Here is a 21,773-nt window from a genome sequence, read left to right as displayed (position 1 = left end):
AGAGGAAGAACAAGAGTGAGTTGTTGGTTCGGTCTCGGAACCAGCAACAACAAGTCCGCAAATCCGGAAACGAGCCTGTTCTGTTCCGTCGTGAGTGATGGATCCGGCGGTCGCTTGGTATCAGGAAGAGCAAGAAGGACCCGCCAAGTATCAGTGGATGAAAATCTGGGAGACTATGTCCGAGTTGAATCCTCCATTGACCGTTCCGGTTGAGAACCAAAAGCCTCAACGGGGTGGAACGGAGAAACCGAACCGTGGAATCGAGAATCGGCTCATCGTGGCCGCGGGGGGTAATGTCGGTGGTGGTGGGGGTGGGGACGACCACCACCACCATCATCATCATCACCATCACACTAATGCGCTAAGTGAGAACAACAACAACAATACCAACAACAGCAACAACAACAACGGGAATAACACACCGACGGGGGGTGGAGGCGGCGGTGGCAATGGTGGCACTATTCTAGTCAGCAATAACGAAAAGAACTACAACCCGACCCGGAAGAAAGCCGGCAGCACGGTGGACAACAAAGCCAGTACTTACAACATGAACAAGCAGCCCATGCGACTGATCGGAGTGCACGGGGGCTGCCCGTGGCGCCCGAACAACTACAAGTACGGACGAGGGATCCTTGGGTAAGTGCACAATGTCCTTTTTTGTCTCTATTGAACATTTTTCATCATTTCTATCATCTGTTTGCAACCAAGCACGTGGGAGCAACACGGCTAATTTCTTTTTAATCTTTTATTTTTTAACTGAACACCCAAAACCATCAATGGTTAAAATATCATGTATTTACAGAGTATCTACTACCTGGAAAATCTGTAATTATTATCAGGAAATTTTCTGTTAAGAAAAATTCTCATAAAAAACTGGAATCCGTCAGCTAAAAATATTTGAGAGTTCGTGATTTCCATGTTTATTTTTAAAGATACTTTATATCATCGAGACAAATTAATTGTAAGTTATAACGATAGAAGCGATTGAACAATATGGACCTCCTTTAGGGCTACACACCAATTTTTTTCTTCATGTTCCAGCAATCCAGAATACTGAAACTGCTTCAGCAATACACTTTTTTGCTGTTATACAGTAATCAATGTAATGTTTTACTGAAGTTCAGCTTTGCAGTTTACTGAACGCTAATCAGCAATTGAATTTTTGCTGGTTTTCAGTAACTTTCTTGACAGAAAGCTAAAAATCAGCTGTCACTTTGAAAAATCACCGAAAATCAGCAAAAACATTTGCTGAATGCATATCAGCAATCCATTTCTTGCTGATAATCAGCAAATGTTCGAGCTGTCAACCACTGTGCACAAAAGTCTTTATCCAAAGTTCATCAGCGTGTGTTGTGCAAAAAATATTGATTTTATTTTGAAAAATCAGGTGGAAAACTAACATTTTGGTGCTTGTCAACTAAATCTCGTCAAATAACTATCGCATATGCATTCGGTAAGTTCGAATTCTTAAAAAAAAAACATATAAAAGATCTCATTATCTGATCTTTGATTTTCAGGTATGTCGCGAGAAGATAATGGCAGCTGCACAGCGATTCCGTTGATGCCGCTTGCGAAAATTTCGATATGAATTGATTTTAGTTTATCTAACAGAAATATAAATGCTGATTTTTTAAAAAGACAAAATTGTACTTTATTGATAAAAGAAAATTAATTTGTTATTATTTCCATTATTGATTATTATTTATGAAAAAAAGCACCAAAGTTTGTTTACCATACGGTTGCTGGTTGATCAGCAAATCAGTTTTTACCTTGCTGAAAGTCCAGCAAAAGAACTGTCACTTTTACGACGATCGGTATTGCTGGATATTCAGCAGATTTTTTATTGCTGGATGGATTGCTGAACTAACAGCACAAAAAAAAATCAGCAAAATTTTGCTGATTTCCAGCACTAAAATTTTGGTGTGTATAAAGTGGAATTTTAAAGACATTGAGTCGTTTAAATAGAAAGTAGTAAACTTGAATTTACTACATTGTTGGTATATACTACTTGTGGAACGTGTTTGTATGAATTGAATCCAATTTGCCACACTACAACTTTCGAACATACTACAAACAAAGCATTCGGTATGATTAAAAGTAGTGTTTACTACAAGTTTTGAGTAGCTATCCTTAGATGTTGCTACTATCCGATGAAAATCCTAAGGAAATTTGGGAATTGGGATGGAATATAAACGAATCAGTGAAAAAAAACGGGTAGTACCTAGGGTGGTACCGTAATTATCTTCATTAATTCGATGGATTCTAATAAACTTTGGAGAAAACTTGTGATCTCCAGAACTCTTTCAGTGATTACCATTTTCTAAGGAATATGCTTGGAAATCCTATTGTAAATTCCTTATTCCTATGACAATTTCTCCCGAAATTCTATTCAGAATTCTTCCTTGTATCCCTTACGATTGGGTTTGCTGGATTCAGCTCCTCGATTTGAGTTCGACAAGCGATAACTATCTTCGAACTGGAGTTGGCCGAAGCAAGTGCTTTAATAGCAGCCTGGCTAACTGAACAGAAGTATATTACTTTGCCCATTACGTGCTGCTGAAGTGCTGATTGCACTCCGCACATAAGAGCGAAGATTTCGGCCTGAAATACGGTGCAGTGTCTACCAAGTGAGTAAGACTGATACAACCTTAGCTCACAAGAATAAACACCAGCATCTGCTCGACCTTCGAGAAGGGAGCCATCAGTGTAACATACGATGCCGTCTGAAATAATTCTCTCCAGATAATCAGATGTCCACTCTTCCCGGGAAGGGAATTTCGTGGTAAATGTCCTATATGGAAAATTACAAGCAATTGTAAGATCACTTGGAGCAAGGACAACTTTGTCCCAATTCACCAAAAGTGGAAACAACGAGGTGTGTGTTGAACTGCGGTTCACAGGAGTTTCCTCTAGTAAATCGAGTACCCATAGACGGTAAGTGCAAGAAAGTGCTTCTTGTTTGAGATGAATGTGTAGTGGGGCAACGGCAAAGAGCACTTCGAGCGCTGCCGTAGGAGTTGAAGAGAACGCTCCAGGCATCGCCATTAAGCACATCCTTTGGAGATGGTCTAATTTTGATTGGACCGTTCTCACTTCGCCCTGTTGCCACCACACAAGACATCCATAGGCCAATATTGGACGAACAACAGTTGTGTAAATCCATTTGATATACTTGGGTTTAAGACCCCAAGTTGTACCACAGGTTCGCCGGCATTGCCCGAAGGCCATACAAGCTTTCTTGATTCTGAACATGAGGTGCAGGGCTGTTACACGTGGCGCGGATTTTGCGTATTTCGCGGATTTTGCGTTTCGCGCGGATTTCGCGCGTTTTTGCTAATTTCGGCGCGGATTTTGCGGAAATCATTTTCAAATGCACTTACATTAAATATTCAGACATGAGGCTCAACACAATCAGTAAAAAATAATGAACATTTTCAAATTAGAGTTATGGGGCTGGACTTTGTTGGTGATACTGAAAGCTGTTTTGGAATTTGTAAAAAGACGCCTACCGGAAATTTTAATGAAACATTTGGTTGAATTTTGAAGTCACATTTAATTGAAACTCGTAATGAAAATCATTGGCTTTGTAGACTGCATGTGTCGTGAGAAACCAATCTGATTGGTTTTCTGACACAGTATGTCATGAAAATTCAGAAATGCCTGAAAAAAGATACAGGCTAGACGTTTTGAAGATTTTTATGATTGCATTCTTAGAAAATTCATAATGGATGAGTTTAACGGAATTTATGAAATTCCTGAATCAGTTATTTGTGGAATTTATGTCGAATCGATTTTTTTTTCTAAAATTCTGATAGAATTATCCTAAAAATACGTAGACTTCTGTTGACAAATTACTCTTTGATTTCCAGTCGGAGCACTCGTTGTGAGGAGAATTGCGGAAACAGTTATTAAAGGGTTTCTTGGTAGAATTTTTAAAGGCTATTTTTGCAGAATACGTAGAGAAATCGTTGAAACTTTTGGAATCCTAAGACTGAGGATATTTTTGCTAAAATCTTCACTGAATTCTCAAGAATGCGGTGTGGTCAGAAGCTATTATCATAAATTTCTGTTAGATTATTACTTTTTTACATATCTTTTGCGCAATGTTTGGAACATTTGCCAAACATTTTTTTATGAAGTGCCTCCTTTTTATAAATATCTCCCTTAGGAGTAAAATTGGTGATTTAATCAATGAATTCCACTAGTATTACTCTATTTGTATCTTCATAAAATAAGTTTCTGTAGAAAGAATTCCATGAAATTCTCAAGATGTTTCTGAAAATTTTCTTTCAAATCTCTCGAACGATCTTTTGGTATTTACTACAGATTTGATTTCAGGATTTCTACCATAACGTTAACACCGCTAGCCATGATGGTCTCCAATAGCGGAAGGTTCGAAAGAGCTTGAAACTATTGAGAAATCATCATGTCTACAGGTCGTAAGCCCTGATAAAGTGTGGAACGTTTTGATGGATGTGATCCCTGACCATCATGTCAAAACCCAGGGATACCCAAGTGACCATACTGTTAGGGTGTAGGGGTTGCATGTGTGAGGCGCATATATTGACAGGCATTGCTATGGACCGTTAGGGCTGAGTAGGGTCGAGGAATGGATCTACGATTGCTGAATTATACTGAAAAAGTCGTGATTCAGCAGTGGTGGCACCGCTTTCCGCTTTTGTTCGGCCTTGGTGGTTTGTGTGGGGTGGTGCGTGTCGGTGTGTGTGTACTTTGTGCGTGCGGTGCTTACGGCTTCAGCAGAGTGGTTACTTGGGTAGTGTGGGATAATTGGGTTTGGGACTGAGGGGGTCGTCGTTGATAAGGCCGACATCATTGAGTGCTCAGTGTTGGCGGTTGTATTGGTGACGATTTCTTCAGCCTTAAGACAAATATACTATATTAACAATATAGGTCACTCTTACGATTTTTTGGCGACACCTTTTTAGTGAATGTGGCGCCACCAAGCGTCAGAAGAGGTACTATTACACACTAAATGCATGCGTTATCCGAATGACGTTTATTCTGTCGAACTGTCATTGCATGATGGGGATGCCCATTTCTTCTGAAATAATCGATTAACAGTAATCGATTTTTTTTTTCAACTATACTCAAATTAAAACAAATTTAATGCTCTCTTCTTAACCCTTATGTGGCCGACAGGGTACCCGGGTACCCAGCTCCCATATAAAAAGCATGGTGTAGAAAAAAGCAAAAAATTTGTCGGACACATAACGGTTAAACAATTTTTGGCGTATATTATCGTTGCAGCACCAAATCGAAGTCGCGACTCGCGACATGCGAAATAACTTTAACCCTTTTTAAGGCAGTGGCAACTATATTGCCACCTTATACACATATTTTTTTCTGTTCGTTTAGAAAATTTTTACAACTTCTGTTTTAACTGATGGACACATTAGGCCTTTGTGAACACTCATGATTTTTTGAGCCATAACAAATATGAATGGGCTTTTTTAGAACAAAATGTCTGTCCAAAAACTTCCATTTTTGGGTGCATAAAGGTTTTTAAGCTCGAACTTCTGTTGTGGTCAGCAAATTGAAAATCAAATGATGGGGAATAAAAGGCCCAAGTTCCTTATACTTGTGGACAACATTTCAACTTGATTGCCTCATTACTTTTAGGAACTCAGTCATTTGTACTATTATACTATTATAAATGGGCATGTACTAAAATTGCCATATCGTCCAAAATGATTGACCAATCGACTTCAAATCCACACATGTAACTCATGAATATTGGGGCAATAACTTATCAAAAAATCAGCATGATTGATAAACGCATCACAAAATAACAACATTTTAAACTTTGTTGACAAAAAGTTGAAATTCAGACCAATTTTTTTCACACAAAATCGACCATCGAATTTTTTGAAAATAAAATCGTTTTTGTTCATTACACCACATGCGCTTTATATTCCAATGTAGAACGAGTTGATTCCGTGCCTGGTTTTCTCGGCCTTCATTCATTTATTTAGTATTACATCAGCTCCACCTGGTCTGCCCATCGTGCTCTCTGCGCTCCACGCCTCCTTGTGCCAACCGGATCAGTTGCAAACACCAGCTTTGCAGGGTTGTTGTCCGGCATTCTTGCAACATGCCCTGCCCACCGTATCCTTCCGGCTTTGGCCTTATAAAGGGTTAAACTGATAAAAGACTAAAACACAAAAGACCCTAAACGAGCTTTCCGTTAGCGAGTTATGAACGGTATTTTCTCCGGAAATTACACAAGAATTTTCTTGTGGGATCCCTTTAAGAACTGCACCCTGGATTGTTTTTCTCCAAGATTCCTGGAGAATTTAAGGAATCTGGAATTCTGGAATTATTTAAGGAATTCCTTTCGGGATTGCTTAGGGAGAGCGTTCCAGCGTTCCTCCTCCATCCTCCAACATTTTTTTTATCAAATTTCTCCAGCAGATTTGAAAAAAAATCCTTCAGATATTCGTACTAGTTTTTTTTCCAAAAGTTCCTTCTGGGATTACATATCATCATGAATAAAACGCAATCAGTGTAGTACTAGATTTGTAGAAATAAGCTGAATTTTTGTATAATGAGAAAGTAAATTCTCCGTTATTGCAATAAAATGGTAATTGCAATGATGGTAATAAAAAAGCAAGGGTTTTATGACTGCTAGACTGATTTGATATTGTTTGAGCAAAACTTTGGGTAACTGTGTTGTTGTATTCTCATTTATTGCAACTTCAACAACATAGTTCCCAAAAGTTTTGCTGAGGCAGCATCACTGTTTCAATGCAGTAACGGAAAGTTTAGCATCTCACCATACAAAAAACCAACTCATTACTACAAATCTAGTATTCACTTATTCCTTCTGGGAATCCCCGATAAAGTACTTCTGAAGCCATTCCAAATTTATAGAAATCTCGGAAGGAATCACAAAAATAATTCTTGGAGGATTTCTGATACTTCAAAGAGAAAACTTCTGAAAAAAACCTGGAAAGATCCCACCAAAAATATTAATTAAATTGTTCATATAAAATCGCGTTGGAGGTTTTTTAGAGTCACTTCATCCCAGAAGAGCTTGTGTAAATCCTTAAAGGACGGAGTAAATTCCAGAAGGAACTTTTGGAGGAATACTGGTATAAATCCCGGTTGAAATTCCCAGAAGGAGGAATTTTTGAAGGAACTCTTGGATAAATCACTGAAACAACTTTGAAGGAATTCAAGAAGGAACTCCGGGAGGTATTCATAAAAAAACTCCTGAGGGAATCGTTGAAGGAGCTTCTGCAGGAATCCAAGAAAGACTCCATGAAACTGCTATAAGGAAATCCTATAAGGAACTTCTTAACGAATCCAAGAAGAGAATTCTTGAGGATTCCTAGAATTAATTCTTGAAGGAACATCAGAAGAAATTGCTGGAATAATTTTAGTAGGAACTCCTGGGGGTCCCTCGAAGAACCTCTGGAGAAATTTCAGAAAAAAAAACTTTAAATCAATCTCTGAAGGCACTCTTGGATGAATTTCAAAAAGAACTCCTGAATGAATCTCTGAAGAAAAAAAAAACTCTAGGAGGAAACCAAGGGGAATGACATATCCTTTTTCTAATTGGAAAATCCGCATTTATTCGTTCCTAACCGTCGCTAGCCGCTGCTAACTGAGCCGCAGGCGCAAGGAAACCGATTAGTCCGGAATAAAACTATCAGTTTTCGAATAAACTCACAGTTCGCTTCGGAAAAACAACGAAATTAATCGAATTTAAATATTTTCATTCTCAGGTCCGGTCCCGGAGCTTATTTTTTTGTAAGCACGGAATGGATGCAATGTCTTGCACTCTGCCACAAGAAATTTGACGTGCACTTCTCGCGCTTAGTATCATACGGGCGTATCTACAATGATCGATTTCTTTTCATCGACTTTCTCTTTGATTAATAAATTGACCAGCAAATCATTTTCGGCTGTTTTTGTTGTTTTAGATGCTAGTTCTAGTAGTCCTTTACTGAAACACGCCCAGAGATCATCCGAATATTGGTCGTATTTCCCGGAATAATCCGAAGGGAAAATCGATGAAGAGAAATCGATCATTGTAGATACACCTGTATGATACTAAACGCGAGACTAAGTTTTGTTTTTATCATTAGTCCGTTGGCAAATAAACAAATGTAAAAACGCACTCTGAGAGTTAATCAATTTCATCTTGGTTACGCGAATCCCGGGACGGTAGTGATGTGATAGATCGGTTGGAATTACAGTGACGATTCGTTCGTTGAGAGCTCGTTAGATGGGCTGTCTCGATGGTAGAATGTCCACTGGTTGGGGCAAAATCCAACTAAAAAGCACTGTCAATGTCAAAATAGATGTCAAAACGAGTTTGACGTCAGACCACCGTCGCATCACAGCTCCTGTATACAGAACGTTTGCGCAAGTATGTGAGTGTTCCGTGACGTATTTCTCGTCACTTGCGTGTGTCTAGAGCATTTTGATCAGTTGTCAGTTGCCCCAACGAACGAACACGATTCGCTAATCGGGGCGCAGTCGTGACCCAACCAGCGAATCCGGACTGTATAACCGTGTCCACTGCAAGGCCAAGTTCAACAAATTTTGAGGGTGAAAATTTTAAATTTCGAAGTTAAACGATTTCGGTGACTTTACAATGAGGGAGCGTTCAAATTCTTCTACAGATATTGAGTATTAGTATGGGACAAACATCGAATCCTCGCTCCAGACGACTTTTTTGAATCCATTTAGGTCCCATATGAACTGTACAAAATTTCAGCGCAATCGGTGAAACTATAATTTAGCGCAAGCGGTTCAAAGTTTTCATAGGATTTACTATGGGAAAAGTTACACTTTCAGATAAAAAATCCCAGAGGTCGCTCCTTTTCCCCTTAATTCAAATCGATCAATGCTTCTTGTAGAAAAATCATTTATGAAACTTTCCTTCGAATACCGCAAAACGATTGGATGCTTGTGGAAAAAGTTATAGATTTATTACCAATTAGTGGTCGAACAAACGGCTTTTTGTTTTGTTTTATTAGCAGCACTGTAGCTGCTGCCTTGGCTGCTGCTGTTTCTGGGGGTGGTGATGCCTCCCGCCACCCCATGCAACAACGGCAGCAGCAGTGCTGCTGATAAAACAAAACAAAAAGCCGTTCGTTGGATTACTAATCGGTAATAAATCAATAACTTTTTCCACAAGCATCCAATCGTTTTGCGGTCTTCGAAGGAAAGTTTCTTAAATGTTATTTCTACAAGAAGCATTGATCGATTCAAATTAAGGAGACAAAAGGCGACCTCTGGGATTTTTTGTTTGAAAGTGTAACTTTTCCCATAGTAAATCCTATGCAAACTTTGAACCGCTTGCGCTAAATTATAGTTTCACCGATTGCGCTGAAATTTTGTACAGTTCATATGGGGCCTAAATGGGATCTAAAAAGTCGACTGGAGCGAGGATTTATTTTTTTCATACAAGCGTGTCCCACACTATTGAGTATTTTACAGCTAAGTAGACTATTTATATTCGTAGATGTCATCTAATGGAATATTATTTTGTTTGTGTACCTATATTGTAAATCGATTATTTATTAATCGATTATTTGGGAACAAAAAACTTCGACACCCCTAACATCTTTTTTCGAGAAATGTCACCTTGCACGGTAAACTGAAATTGATCAAAATTCAATTATTGACTTTTTCTGACAACAGGTGGTGCTGTAATCATTCGTAAACGGCGTCTCCATGTCGTTGTATGTGAAAACACGAAGTGACCTATATTGTTAATATAGTATATTTGCTTAAGATCTCATTTATACCACGCACAGATTTTTGGGAAGAGGGAGTACTTTGTAATGCAAGAGAGGGATTTAAACTCTGCGTTACGGGTTGGGCGAGGTCATGCAGATAGACTCAACCCAGGTGACCGTGCGGCTCGGACAGTGATGCATGAATGAGTGCGGTGTGGTTGAGGTGCGCTGCCCTGTGGGTGCAGTTGAGTCCGGGTTGGAGTGGAAAGAGACCCTTCTCTACTGTAGGTCGGTTTCGGTTGTACGGACGGGGTAGTGTTTGTCTTATTTGTGCCGTGTTGTGTGTGATTTGCGGCTCGAGCTACGCGGTTACTTGGGAAGTATTGTGCTCTGTAATCTAGATTTTGGTTTTAAGGTGAAGCTAAGGCTGGGCTGTGCCTCGGATTTGTTGGGCGCAGGTCGGGAGAGCTGGTGGCAGTTTGTGCTGGGGGGTTTACTCGATTGGTTATTCACTGATGGTGGCCAGTCGATCGACTTATCGGCGCTGCCTGTCATTTGGTTCTTGGAGTTTGTGCTCTCGAGGTTCGGGGCGTTGTATCTTCGCTTTAAGGACAGACTTGTTAGAATCCCAACATGGCCGCCACAATGGCCGACTTTGGCACCTACTCACGATTTCAAGAGCAGAGCTTTGTGCGTAAACAAAATCAGCGCACCTGAGCTTCTTATTTTAAGCTTATTACAAGTGATCAAGAACAGAATAATGAAATACACTATTGTTTAAAGTTTGCTTCTTAAGATTTGTGCGTCTGAAGTTTTGATGCACTGTTGAAGCGGGATTTCAAGACGTTTGTCCTTAATACTAATATTCCTTGTTTGATTTAACTGACTGTTTTTCTCATTCTATTTCATAGATTGCCAAATTTAAGGGTAATGGTTCAATACTGCCGTAATTCTGCAAAGTGACATAAGCGACATTGATAGTTTTGGCCCATTTTTTGATTATTATGCATAAAACTCTTGCTCATCCTCTTAATTTTTTTCCATAGATGATAGATTACGATTAGATCTTGCATTGTAATACAGCAGGCATACCACAGTATTATTTTTACACCAGATATTATAAATAATATACCAAAAAATATCGACATTTTGAATGGCGCTTACGTCACTTTGCAGAATTACGGCAGAATAGGGTGTTACCTATCAGAGTGGATTAGAACGAGTTGGCGCCTACAATACATCAACACTGACACACACACTCCAATACTTACACGCACACATGCACCTACAACTAGCTGTAAAAGACCAGTGGGCGGGACAATGGTGCCTACTCAACAGTTGTAGGTGGGGTGTTTGGCTTAGCTACATGACTTGGTCCGGCAAGCCCATAAACATCAATTGGTAGACGTATTGCCTAGTGAAAAGACAACGCAGATGGGCGAAAGCCAGGGGATGCGTTGATAATAGCAGAATAGAATAGCAGAATAGCAGAATTTCTACCATAACGTTGGTTATAAATTGTTTCAAAAAATTCGCCAAGATTGCTCGTTTATGCGATTTTTTTCAAGGATCAGGAGAACCTATTCTTGTAAAATAGCAGACACACTGATTGATTAAATTATTACAATTAAAGAACTATCGATTCAAAACTTTTTATTCCGATTAAAAAAAACTAGCCTGCTTGCAACCTTTTTCAATTCTTGTCATAGATTAATAATAATTGAATAAAAAATATATATCATTACAAATGCTTTTCATCTGGAGTGCAATTAAAGTCTGGTTTCAGTCATCAAAACCATATGTTTTTGTACTGGCGCGGATTTGATGACCTCGGCGCGGATTTCAAATGGCTTGGCGCGGATTTTGCGGTTTCCAAATCGACACTTTTGTAACAGCCCTGGAGGTGTCCAGGAAAGCTTGGAATCAAGAATGACTCCAACGTACTTTACCTGTTCAGTCACATTGACTTCAGAATCAAAGAGACGTAAAGGTCAAACACCATTACGGTTTCTCTTTTCCGTGTAAAGAACAATAGATGTTTACTCGGATTTACCGAAAGGTCATATTGGCGACACCAACTCTCAACTACCTGAAGAGCGTTTTGCATCAGGTCGAAAAGGGTGCTGATGCACATACCGACTAACAATGTTAGGTAGTCGTCGGCAAAACCGTAAGTAGGAAAACCGCTATCATTGAGTTGCCTCAATAGCGTATCTGCTACGAGATTCCACAAAAGTGGTGAAGACTCCCCCTTGGGGGCATCCACAAACACTCAATTTCCTAATCGCCGCTTGACGCAATGTCGAGAAGAGATGTTGGTTTTTGAGCATTTGGTGCATCCAATTGGAAATCATTGGTGATATACCATGACCCCGTGCGGCTTCCAATATGGCATCGAAAGGCACGTTGTCAAAGGCACCCTCGATATCTAAGAAAACACCCAAGCAGGATTGCTTTTCAGCGAATGCCTCCTCGATATCGTAAACAACTTTGTGTGAAAGAGTCACAGTGGACTTTCCAGATTGGTAAGCATGTTGGTTCACATGAAGAGGCACATTGGCCAGATGAACATCACGGATGTGATGATCGACAATGCGTTCTAAGCATTTCAGAAGAAAAGAGGTCAAACTGGTAGGTCTGAAGCTCTTTGCTTCTTCATACGACGTGCGACCCACTTTCGGAATAAACTTTACAGTAATATCCCGCCAGGATTTGGGAATATACCCTGTAGCAAAACTGCAAACAAGTAGTTGTTTCAATACATGTTTGAAATGATCAAATCCCTTCTGAAGCAAAATAGGATAAATCCCATCTGCCCCAGGAGATTTGAAAGGCGCAAAGCTATTAAGTGCCCATTCAATCGATTCTAAAGTTATGATACTCCGAGCCGAAGCTAAAGAATCATAAGTACAAGAAAAGACATTAGGTTCATCCGAAGATGTAATATCCACACATCCGGGGAAGTGTGTACTGAATAAACATTCCAAAACTTCCTCAGCAGAGGAAGTGAAATCACCATTTGGCAAACGAAGTTCGTTCACTTGAAAATCCTTAGATTTTGCAAGGATTTTGTTCAATCGACTGGCTTCACTCAGACTGGAAACATTTGTACAAAGGTTTTTCCAGCCGGATCGTTCAGCAGACCGAATGACTTTCTGGTAGGCCTTGCGAACCGACCTGAAAGCCTCCGATCCAGCCAAACATCGTCTGTTCCAACTCTTTCTACATTGTTTCTTGAGCTTCGCCAGATCAGAGTTCCATCAAGGGGTTCCTCTTGTGGTCTTCACAGACCGCAGAGGGCAGGCTTCTTCAAAAGCTTCCATGATGAAGGCCGTTGTAGTATCAACGGCATCATCTAAATCACTTGGAGTGTCAATTGATGGTGAGTATCCATGAAATTTGGCTGCAACCAAATCGGTAAAGAGATCCCAGTTGGTTGACCGAATTTCGGATTTCTGAAACGCAAAGTTTGCGAATTTTTTTTTTTTTTTATTTGTGAATTTTAACTTAATGCTAATTCTTCACACATTTTTGCGAAGTAACATTCACATGTTCAAACAAGATGTAGCGATGGTCAGATAAAGATTCTTCAACTGACACATGCCAATTGGTCAGCTCGTGACTAATTCTGCTAGAGCAAAGCGTTATGTCTAACACTTCCTCTCTACTGCAGTGGTGTCTCGTAACCTCACTTTTTACCTGTTCAACGACCCTAAAACTTGCAATTCCGGAGGATTCAGGATCAGAACCAAAGTGCAAATGGACGGAAACGACTATTCTCTTTATTTTCCACAAATTGCAAGCCAATTTGAGAAAAAGTCGAGAATTTACATTCGTTGAACAGGTAGAATTGAGGTTAGGGAATCGCCACTGCTCTACCGGATACCATGAAAGTTGGGCGGTTGCCTATGTTAAGTAATCCAAGATCTGTACTTGTTAAGTATTCCATCAAACTTGAGCCTCTCAAATTGATGTCTGAGCTGCCCCAGATTATATAGTGAGCATTAGCATCACTACCCACAATCAGCAGAAGACCTTTTGAAGTGCAGTATGCAATGACTTGCTTGAAAGCATCCATAGGGGATGGTTCATCATGTGGTAAATAAACCGAACAATAAACGTATTTCCTGTTGAGGTTTCCAACAGATACATCGATTGTGATAGCACATAGATCTCTAGTAGTTAGTTCAGAGATGATTGTAGCAACGATTGCGTTGTTGACAAGCACACATGCTCGAGGCATGACACATGAGTTTGCCATTTCATTTTTACTGAAAGTAGCAAACAAAGTGAATCCGGACAAGGTTTCCTAGATAGAAATTCCCCTTACGAAAGTAAGGTTCGTGGGCTAACGCCACTTGGGCTGTACCATTTTGCATAAGTCTACAAAGATTGATCGTTGCTGTTCTTTTGTGCTGAAAATTGATCTGAGTTATCCTAACCGTAGCCACTACCCAAACTGGGCAAAATTAAACTCTTAACAATCACAGCACAAAAAAGAACAGCAACAATAAAGCCAGATCGGTATCGATTTGAGTGCGCCAAAGGCGAGGATGCACAGAATACACTTTGTAAAACGCATAATGCGAAACCATATAGTTGAAAATTTAAACTAATTAATAACATCTTCATAATTCCGTCCTTATTCAGCCTCAAGTAAGAGATTGAAGAAGGGCAGCTGATTGACTCGGAGAAACACAAGGTCCATCGCGCTATTGCTTCGGTTAGCACCATTTAAATCTACATATTGATGTCTGTTTTAGGAAACATTTTGAATGCCTTGCTTTCAATCGTTTCCAGGAGCTATTTCTGTAACGTAGATGTTGCATAAAAACAATAGGCAGGCACAAGGACGTTTGGTATAAATACGTTAGGTATAAGAAGGCTAGGCATAATAAGCTTTTAAAAGAATGATAAATTATGTCCATCATTCATTATGCGAAACGTCTGTTGTGCCATGCGATAGGCAGTATTACGTTATTTATATCAAAACATTGTACTAAAAAGACAAATGGATATACAGGGTGTTAGGTTCGCGAGTACGAATAAAAAAAAATTGTTCTACGCATATGGTCAAATCTCAACCGTTACGTAGTTATTGAACTTTCCATGTTTTTGATTTATCGCAGTTTTTTTTACCCTTATTCGAACGATTATTGAATTTTCTATCAAATGGCATCTTTGAATCGATTGGTTTAGTTAAATAACTAAGTTTTCTAGATCAAATAGCTCAAAAGTAGTGTGCTTTAATTGGTTTTTGTCGATTATCTTTGAAAAATGCGTAATAAAATAAAATTCTTTCTTAAGCAAAGTTTGGCCCCTGTTCCACTCTACAATTACACAATACACTTCTTAAAAAATATGCCTATTTAATAAGGAGTTCAATCCCGTTACTCCTACTTCAATCGACAGCGGACAGCGAACCAAACCAATAATAAAAAAAATGCGACGTAAATAATTTCGGGGGTCGTTCGTTCGCTGCTGATAAGAATGACAAATTGCACCACCCAAACTCGAGGGGGTAATTTACTCTCTGATGCGAAAAACGTACATACGTAGGTATGCATGCAGTGAGCGCAGGAGAAGGTGGTGCATATGCACTTGTTTTTGTTGTTGTTGAGCCTGCCACGACAACGAACCGTAAGTTGAGTTTCGCTTGTCGAGCTTCTCGCCGCATATACACACAGCTGTTAGAGAGAGCGCAGTCAGTCAATAACATGCTGCGCGACGCGTAACAAACAATCTGATTACGATCGATGTGCGATTGGCGTAATTGATCGGATGGTGGGTATTTTCTTCGTCATGGGCAGCAGCAACAGCAAGGTCTATTTCCGGCGAGTTTTGTTTGTTGTGACAGGCGATTCCGTTGATTAATTGTTAAAATGTTTTGCTCTTGAGAAAATTTCAAGATGTGATTGGGTGCTGAGCTTCGAATCGTGCCGCATCAAATTCATGAGAAAACATAGTACACAGTATCAGCAGATTTCCGTGTCACTTTGTCCCTTGTATTGATCTCTCTTGCCTGCGTTTTTGCTGCACTTTACGGCGAACCTAGCATCCAGAAGGTGGCAAAAGCCGGAAGGATACGGTGGGTAGGGCATGTTGCAAGAATGCCGGACAACATGAAGACGAAAAAATAATAGTTGGAATACTTTACGGTAATAAATCTTTGTAAAAAATATTAGATACAAGATGTTATAGACATGCAGGTAGGCAGAGAAGAGAAGGGCAACTTAGAACAAACCGAACACATGAAAAGTGATAAATTTTAGGCGTGAAAAATCGACTCGATTTATTTTGTTTCTACCCATTTCGTTCCCATCGTGTATAAACGTCAAAACAACTGCATGACTCAAAGTGTATTGATTATTTCAGGTATAATCAAAATTAATGAACAGATGACGTCATATCGAAGATTAATTATCTTATTCTTCGAAATTTTGTTTCATTGAGCGCATATCAATTGTTGTTCCGACCACTATTACAATAATATGGTGCACGTACCAAAGATGTTTTTTGCAATTGCAGGCTGTTATAAAGCATAATAATGGCGTTTTAACAATTTTTACTTGATTATCATAACGGTTTCATACATATTCCCATCACTATTGCATCGCCTACCCTATTTACGGTTTTAAGAGATAAGCAACTTTGACTGTGTCCCCGAAATACATTCTAGTTAACACATTTTTTTTGCGAATAAGTTTTTGAGTTGGTGTACCTGCCTCCGAAATACTTTGCTTTTTCGTGTCAACACGGTTGAAATTTTCCGTGTAAAAAGTGTGGCTTCAACCGCTAGGTGTCGCGACCAACAGCATCAAATATTTATCAATTTCTGACTCGGGAGATGGCCTTCTCTTCTCTGAGGTAGGGGTCAGTTATTTCAAAAGAATTTATGGCGTATTCTTGAATTTGCTGGTAAATTATTCTAAACATTTTTAGCAACTTTTTAAGCATTGAACTAGGTACTGAAAATGAATTCTTACAGCATTCTCCTTATAAAGTTTGTTGATGGAATTAACAGAGAATGTTTGAAGGAATAGCTGACAGAATTCTTAACGAAGTCTCTACTACAATCATTGATAGAATAGGGTAAAAATTTACTTCGTCATATGTGCTAATTCCCGTCACATCAGACGGAATAAAGCCAATCATTACAGATATTCAAACTCTCCTTTGCCAATGCCTATTTAGATGGAAGCAAAAGGATGTATACTATCCAATAATAAGCCTCTTTAGCTATCAATATCAATAACCTTTAGCCTCTATAGACGAAGGCAACCACACCAAAGCAGGAGGTAGCCGAATTGTTTTTCATCATCGTTCAATTTTCACTTCGCCAGTTCCACATGTTGGACCAACCTGCAATTCACATCCCACGAAAGCTTGGAGATACTTCAAAGTTGGATTTCACTGCTGCAGAATGCAGCAAAATCAAATAATCAAAGAAGTCCCTACTTCTCCGTCAGTAATATGTAAACAACAAGCTGTCTTCGTTTAGGCGGGATTCAAGCAAATGTGTGCGTGGATTTTCTGCATACGAAACATTATAGGACAGAGCATACGGCGATTGCTGTGATGAATTTTTCTAAATCTTTGATGTTTCGTGGCCTTGTTGTTTACGATTTGGACATAGAACGCATAGAACAATTTCGTCAGCTTTCGGATCTGGACGAATTTCGCCAGCTTTACATGGATGGTTTTATTTAATTCAAAATGTAGGGTGCGCGTGAGTGGGAAAGTGTGCAGATTTATGACATGATGTCGGCACGGTGGCACCCCTCCAGGAGGTCCTTCCTGGAGAATTCCACAGGAATTCCATCCGTGGTTTCTCCATAAATTTGATTCCCAAGAAGCTCTTGATGATTCTTTGGGGCTCTTTCAAGAGTTTCTCCTGAGATTCCGTCTTTGATTCCTTCAAGAGCTCTTGCCAGGATTCTTCCAAGAGGTACTTCCGAAATTCTTTCAGAGATTTTTTCTGGAATTTCTCATGCAGAAATTCCATTCTAAATTCTCCTGATATTTTATTTTGGGATGTCTTCAGAAGTTTATTTTTTTACTTCCAGAAGGTATTCCTGAGATTTCCAGCAATTTTACTCGGGATTTCTTTCGGGATTCCACCAGGCGTTCTCTCGGGGATTGCTTCAGGAATTTGTTCCGAGATTCCTCTAGAAACTCCTTTCAAAATTCCGTCTGGGATTCCTTCCAGGAATTCTATGCGAGATTACTTCCGGAGTTCCTTTTGGGATTTCTTAAGAAAAGAGATTCTTCTGAGATCCTTCCAAGAATCCTACAAGAACTTCTTCGGGATTTTTCCAGGACCTTCTTTGAGGATTCTTTCAGGAAGGACTTCTGGCATTGCTTTAAGAATTCCTTCCGGGATTCCTCCAAGAACCCTTTATCCGGAATTCCTCCAAGAACTATTTATTGGATTCTTTCGGGAGCTCCATCAGGGATTCCTCCGAGATTTTTTTCTGGGTTTCTACCAGGAATTGCTCCTGGATTTTTCAGGAATTCCTTCGCGGTTTTCTTCGGGAACTTCTTTTGGGATTCCTTTTGGGACTCTTTCTGGGTTTCCTCTTGGAACTCACTCCGGGAAATTCTTCTGGAATTCTTTCAGAAACTGATTCCAGGATTTCTTCGGGAACTCTTCCCAGGATTCATCTAGAAGCTCTTTACTGAAGGAATCCAGGAATCCATCCAAGAGCAGGGATGCGGAATCTCATAAAAATGTCACTGCACTTAGTCGGAAATGTGAATCGACGACATCGTTGGTTATCCATAAATTATCAGCGTTATGGACTGGTTATGCGTACGAACAGAAATTTACATCGGAAGTGGTTGAAATAGAAAAATGTCATGACATTTTTGTCATGAAGTACCGCGACATTTTCCTTTTCTGACGACCGGTTTCGGGCGCGATGTTGCCCATGTCCGAGTCGGACATTGTCCCGAAGATGGGCAACATTGCGCCCGAAACCGGTCGACAGAAAAGGTAAGTTTTGAACCCTTGACGATTGTAAGAACGATAAGTGTTATGTCTTGTCTCGCGTCGCGTCTTGTGAATTTTTTTTTCTTTCTGTACTAACGAGATTTTTAGCCCTAGGCTAGTTCATCTTGGGACCCACGCTTTACTTCCCTTCCGAAGGAAGAACCCACATTTTTGTGAGTTTGTCGGGAGTGGGATTCGATCCCAGGTCCTCGGCGTGGTAGTCAAGTGTTCTAACCATCACACCAGGTCCGCTCCACGTCTTGTGAATTTATGGAATTCCTCTGGAAGCTTATTTTGTAATTCTCTCAGATGTTTCTAATGGAAATTCTTCAGAAGTATATTACGGAGTATTTTGAGATATTCAGATTTTGTTTATAGATTTCCTCATGAAATCGCTACAGGATTTCCTAAAGAAAATACTCCAGCAAGTTCCTTCTGGTTTTCATCAGAAGCTAGGAGAATCTCGGATGGAATTTCTGGAGGACTCGGAACTCCATGAGAAATCCCTTGAAGCCCCAGAAGGAATCTCAGAAGAAACTCCTGGAAGGACCCCAGAGGTTACTTTTGAAGAAACCCCAACAAGAATCTCAGATATAGCTCTCTGAGACTCACAATAGGATATCCTAGAGGTATCCTCAAAAAAATGTGGAAAAACCACGAAAGGAATTCCTCGAAGAATCTTAAAAAATGGCTTGGGTAATCTTGGAAGAAGTAATCCTAGAGGGAACTCGGAATTGATTCCTAGAAAAATCGAAAGGAATTTAAAAAAAAATCCAAATCCTTTCGTGATACTTCAAGAACTCCCTGGGAATCCCACAAGAAACTCCTGGAGAAGTCCAGGAACATATTTGTAAAGAAATTGTGGAAAAAGAAACTCCTAGAAGGGTGCCACCGTGCCGTTATCAAGTCTGCACACTTTCCCAAGCCTGCGTAACCAACATTTTGAATCAAATCAAACCACCCATGAAATTCTTCTAAGTCCGTGAGCTGACGAAATTGTTGTAAGTCCAAATCGTAAACAACAAGGCCACGAAACGTCAAAGACTTGGTAAAATGAATCATAGCAATCGCCGTATGCAGTGCCCTATGCACAGGCTTATAGGGCACCGCATGAAATTCTCTCCTTCTCTTTCACTCTTACAGAAATTGTATAAACAACAAGGCCAAGAAACATTAAAATCCCATACAAAATCAAAACAGTGCAGTGGCCTATAGGGTACTGCATTGTTTTGATATTGTATGGGATTTTGACATTTCTTGGCCTTGTTGTTTACAAAATTTCTGTAAGAGTGAAAGAGAAGGAGAGAATTTTATGCAATGTCCTATTGCACAGCCACAGACAAAGATTTCTTCGTATTGCACTGTGATGGCGTATTATGATCTGATGGGCAAACATACTGATTGAAATATGTTGGTTTTTATTCTAAAGCAACTTCCATCTAAATTTATAAGATTCTGTTCAATCGTTCTTGAATACATGATTTGATTTTGATTGCGAAGAATTTGGCAGACTTTTCGAATAAACATCTACGGTCAAATCATAATTTATGACCATCCTATGAAACACAGTGTCACGTATACGGTGTGCCGGGAATTGAATTCAGGGTGTACCCAAAATAGACGTGGACATGGCGGAAACAGTATTCAAGGGACAATTATTCAATCTTAAAGCTTTAAGAAAATTGTAGTTTTTATTAACACTTGACCTAAGTAACAGCTCTAACAGCTCCACTACACTAAGGATACGGGTAATATCACAATAGATCTAAAAACTGGTCGCAGTGACAAACCCGAACAGGAATAAAAAAAAAAAGTAACAGCTCTTTTGTCCAGTAGGGCACTGCGTGAGCGATTACAAAATAAATTGAAAGCTGTACTTACACTTTGTACAGCGCCTAAATGTATTCTGTTCTAATTTTACTATATCGAAATGGTTACCGTTGCGCTGCTTTCTCTTTCTACCCTATTATGGTAGAATGATGAGCACGAGGATGTTGATCTGTGGCTGTTAGTTGTTCCTTTTCCCAGTCCGATTTGGGGGTCCATATGAGTTGCCGTTCGCCGATGTCCAAGTATCCGAGTCCATTTCAACCATTGGCTCAGAAAAGGGTCAATACCAGCTGCTCTCAAGGGGAAGGAGCAACTGACGAAAGTGCCGGGGCTGGGATCAAACCCATGACCATCTGCTTATGAAGCAAACGTGTGACCAATTGTGTCACAGGCCCGGCCAGAAAATTGTAGTACTTTTGCAATATTTTGGAATGATATGTAAGCTTATTAATAAATTAGTAATTGATGACAAATTGACCATGGAACGCTAGGCGAGGTGCAAGAATAAAATCGATAATTATTGGTCGGTGGTTACATAGACGAGAATTAGTTGAAAACTCTGTGTGCAACTTGTACCAGAGATTAATCACGGAAAATCTACCAATGGAATGCAACAAAAACAGCAATGCTGTACATGTCAGTCTAAGCTGAACAAAAATTAGTGTACTGAATAAAAAGGTGTAACAAAATAATTATGTACAAACAATCATTCAAATCTTTTACATAAGACAGGCTTGATGGTCTAGTGGCTATCGCTTCTGATTCATATGCAAAAAATCCTGGATTCAATCCCTGGCCCGTCCCTTTCCTCCTACTTTGTATCTTTCTATCTACTTTCTCTATACTCTCCTCTCTATACAACTCATGTATATTCATACGTTCATAGCCATCGTTTGAACCAGATATACGGTTGAAAAGCCGTTTCCCTTCCTTCCAACTTTAACAGCATAGTGTCAATCTATCAGATAACGCCTACAAGTTATCCAATCAACTGCGAACTGTGCCGCATTATCTTCAAAGTAATAAATACACTAATCTGTAGCCTTACGCCTGGCATTCACGCACCAATGTGTGAACTTTCTGCCAACACTCTGACATCCGCATGAGTTTGTGCAGACGCAGAGGTATATTGGGTCTGATGTCGATACAAATGATTTCAATCATCACTTTCTTCCACTGTCCCACATTGACCTGCAATTTGACGTGGCAGGCGCCTTTGTCGCCTAAAAATAGAAGAT

The 21,773-nt window shown here is 39.7% G+C and overlaps 1 protein-coding gene across 1 annotated transcript in view; it reads left to right on the top strand.

Moving 5' to 3' along the window:
• Positions 1 to 442: 442 nt before the first annotated feature.
• Positions 443 to 21,773, top strand: part of LOC109428085 (non-canonical poly(A) RNA polymerase protein Trf4-1) — a gene marked incomplete at its 5' end in the record, with an annotated part of 65,635 nt that continues 44,304 nt past the window's right edge. Inside the window, 1 exon segment of the mRNA XM_029864100.2 lies at positions 443 to 636. Coding sequence (XP_029719960.2) covers positions 443 to 636 — 194 coding nt within the window.

Source organism: Aedes albopictus, chromosome 3, assembly GCF_035046485.1.
Source record: "Aedes albopictus strain Foshan chromosome 3, AalbF5, whole genome shotgun sequence".
Lineage (NCBI taxonomy): Eukaryota > Metazoa > Arthropoda > Insecta > Diptera > Culicidae > Aedes > Aedes albopictus.
Note: the sequence above shows the minus strand (reverse complement) of the source record. Positions and strands in the feature narration are given on the sequence as shown.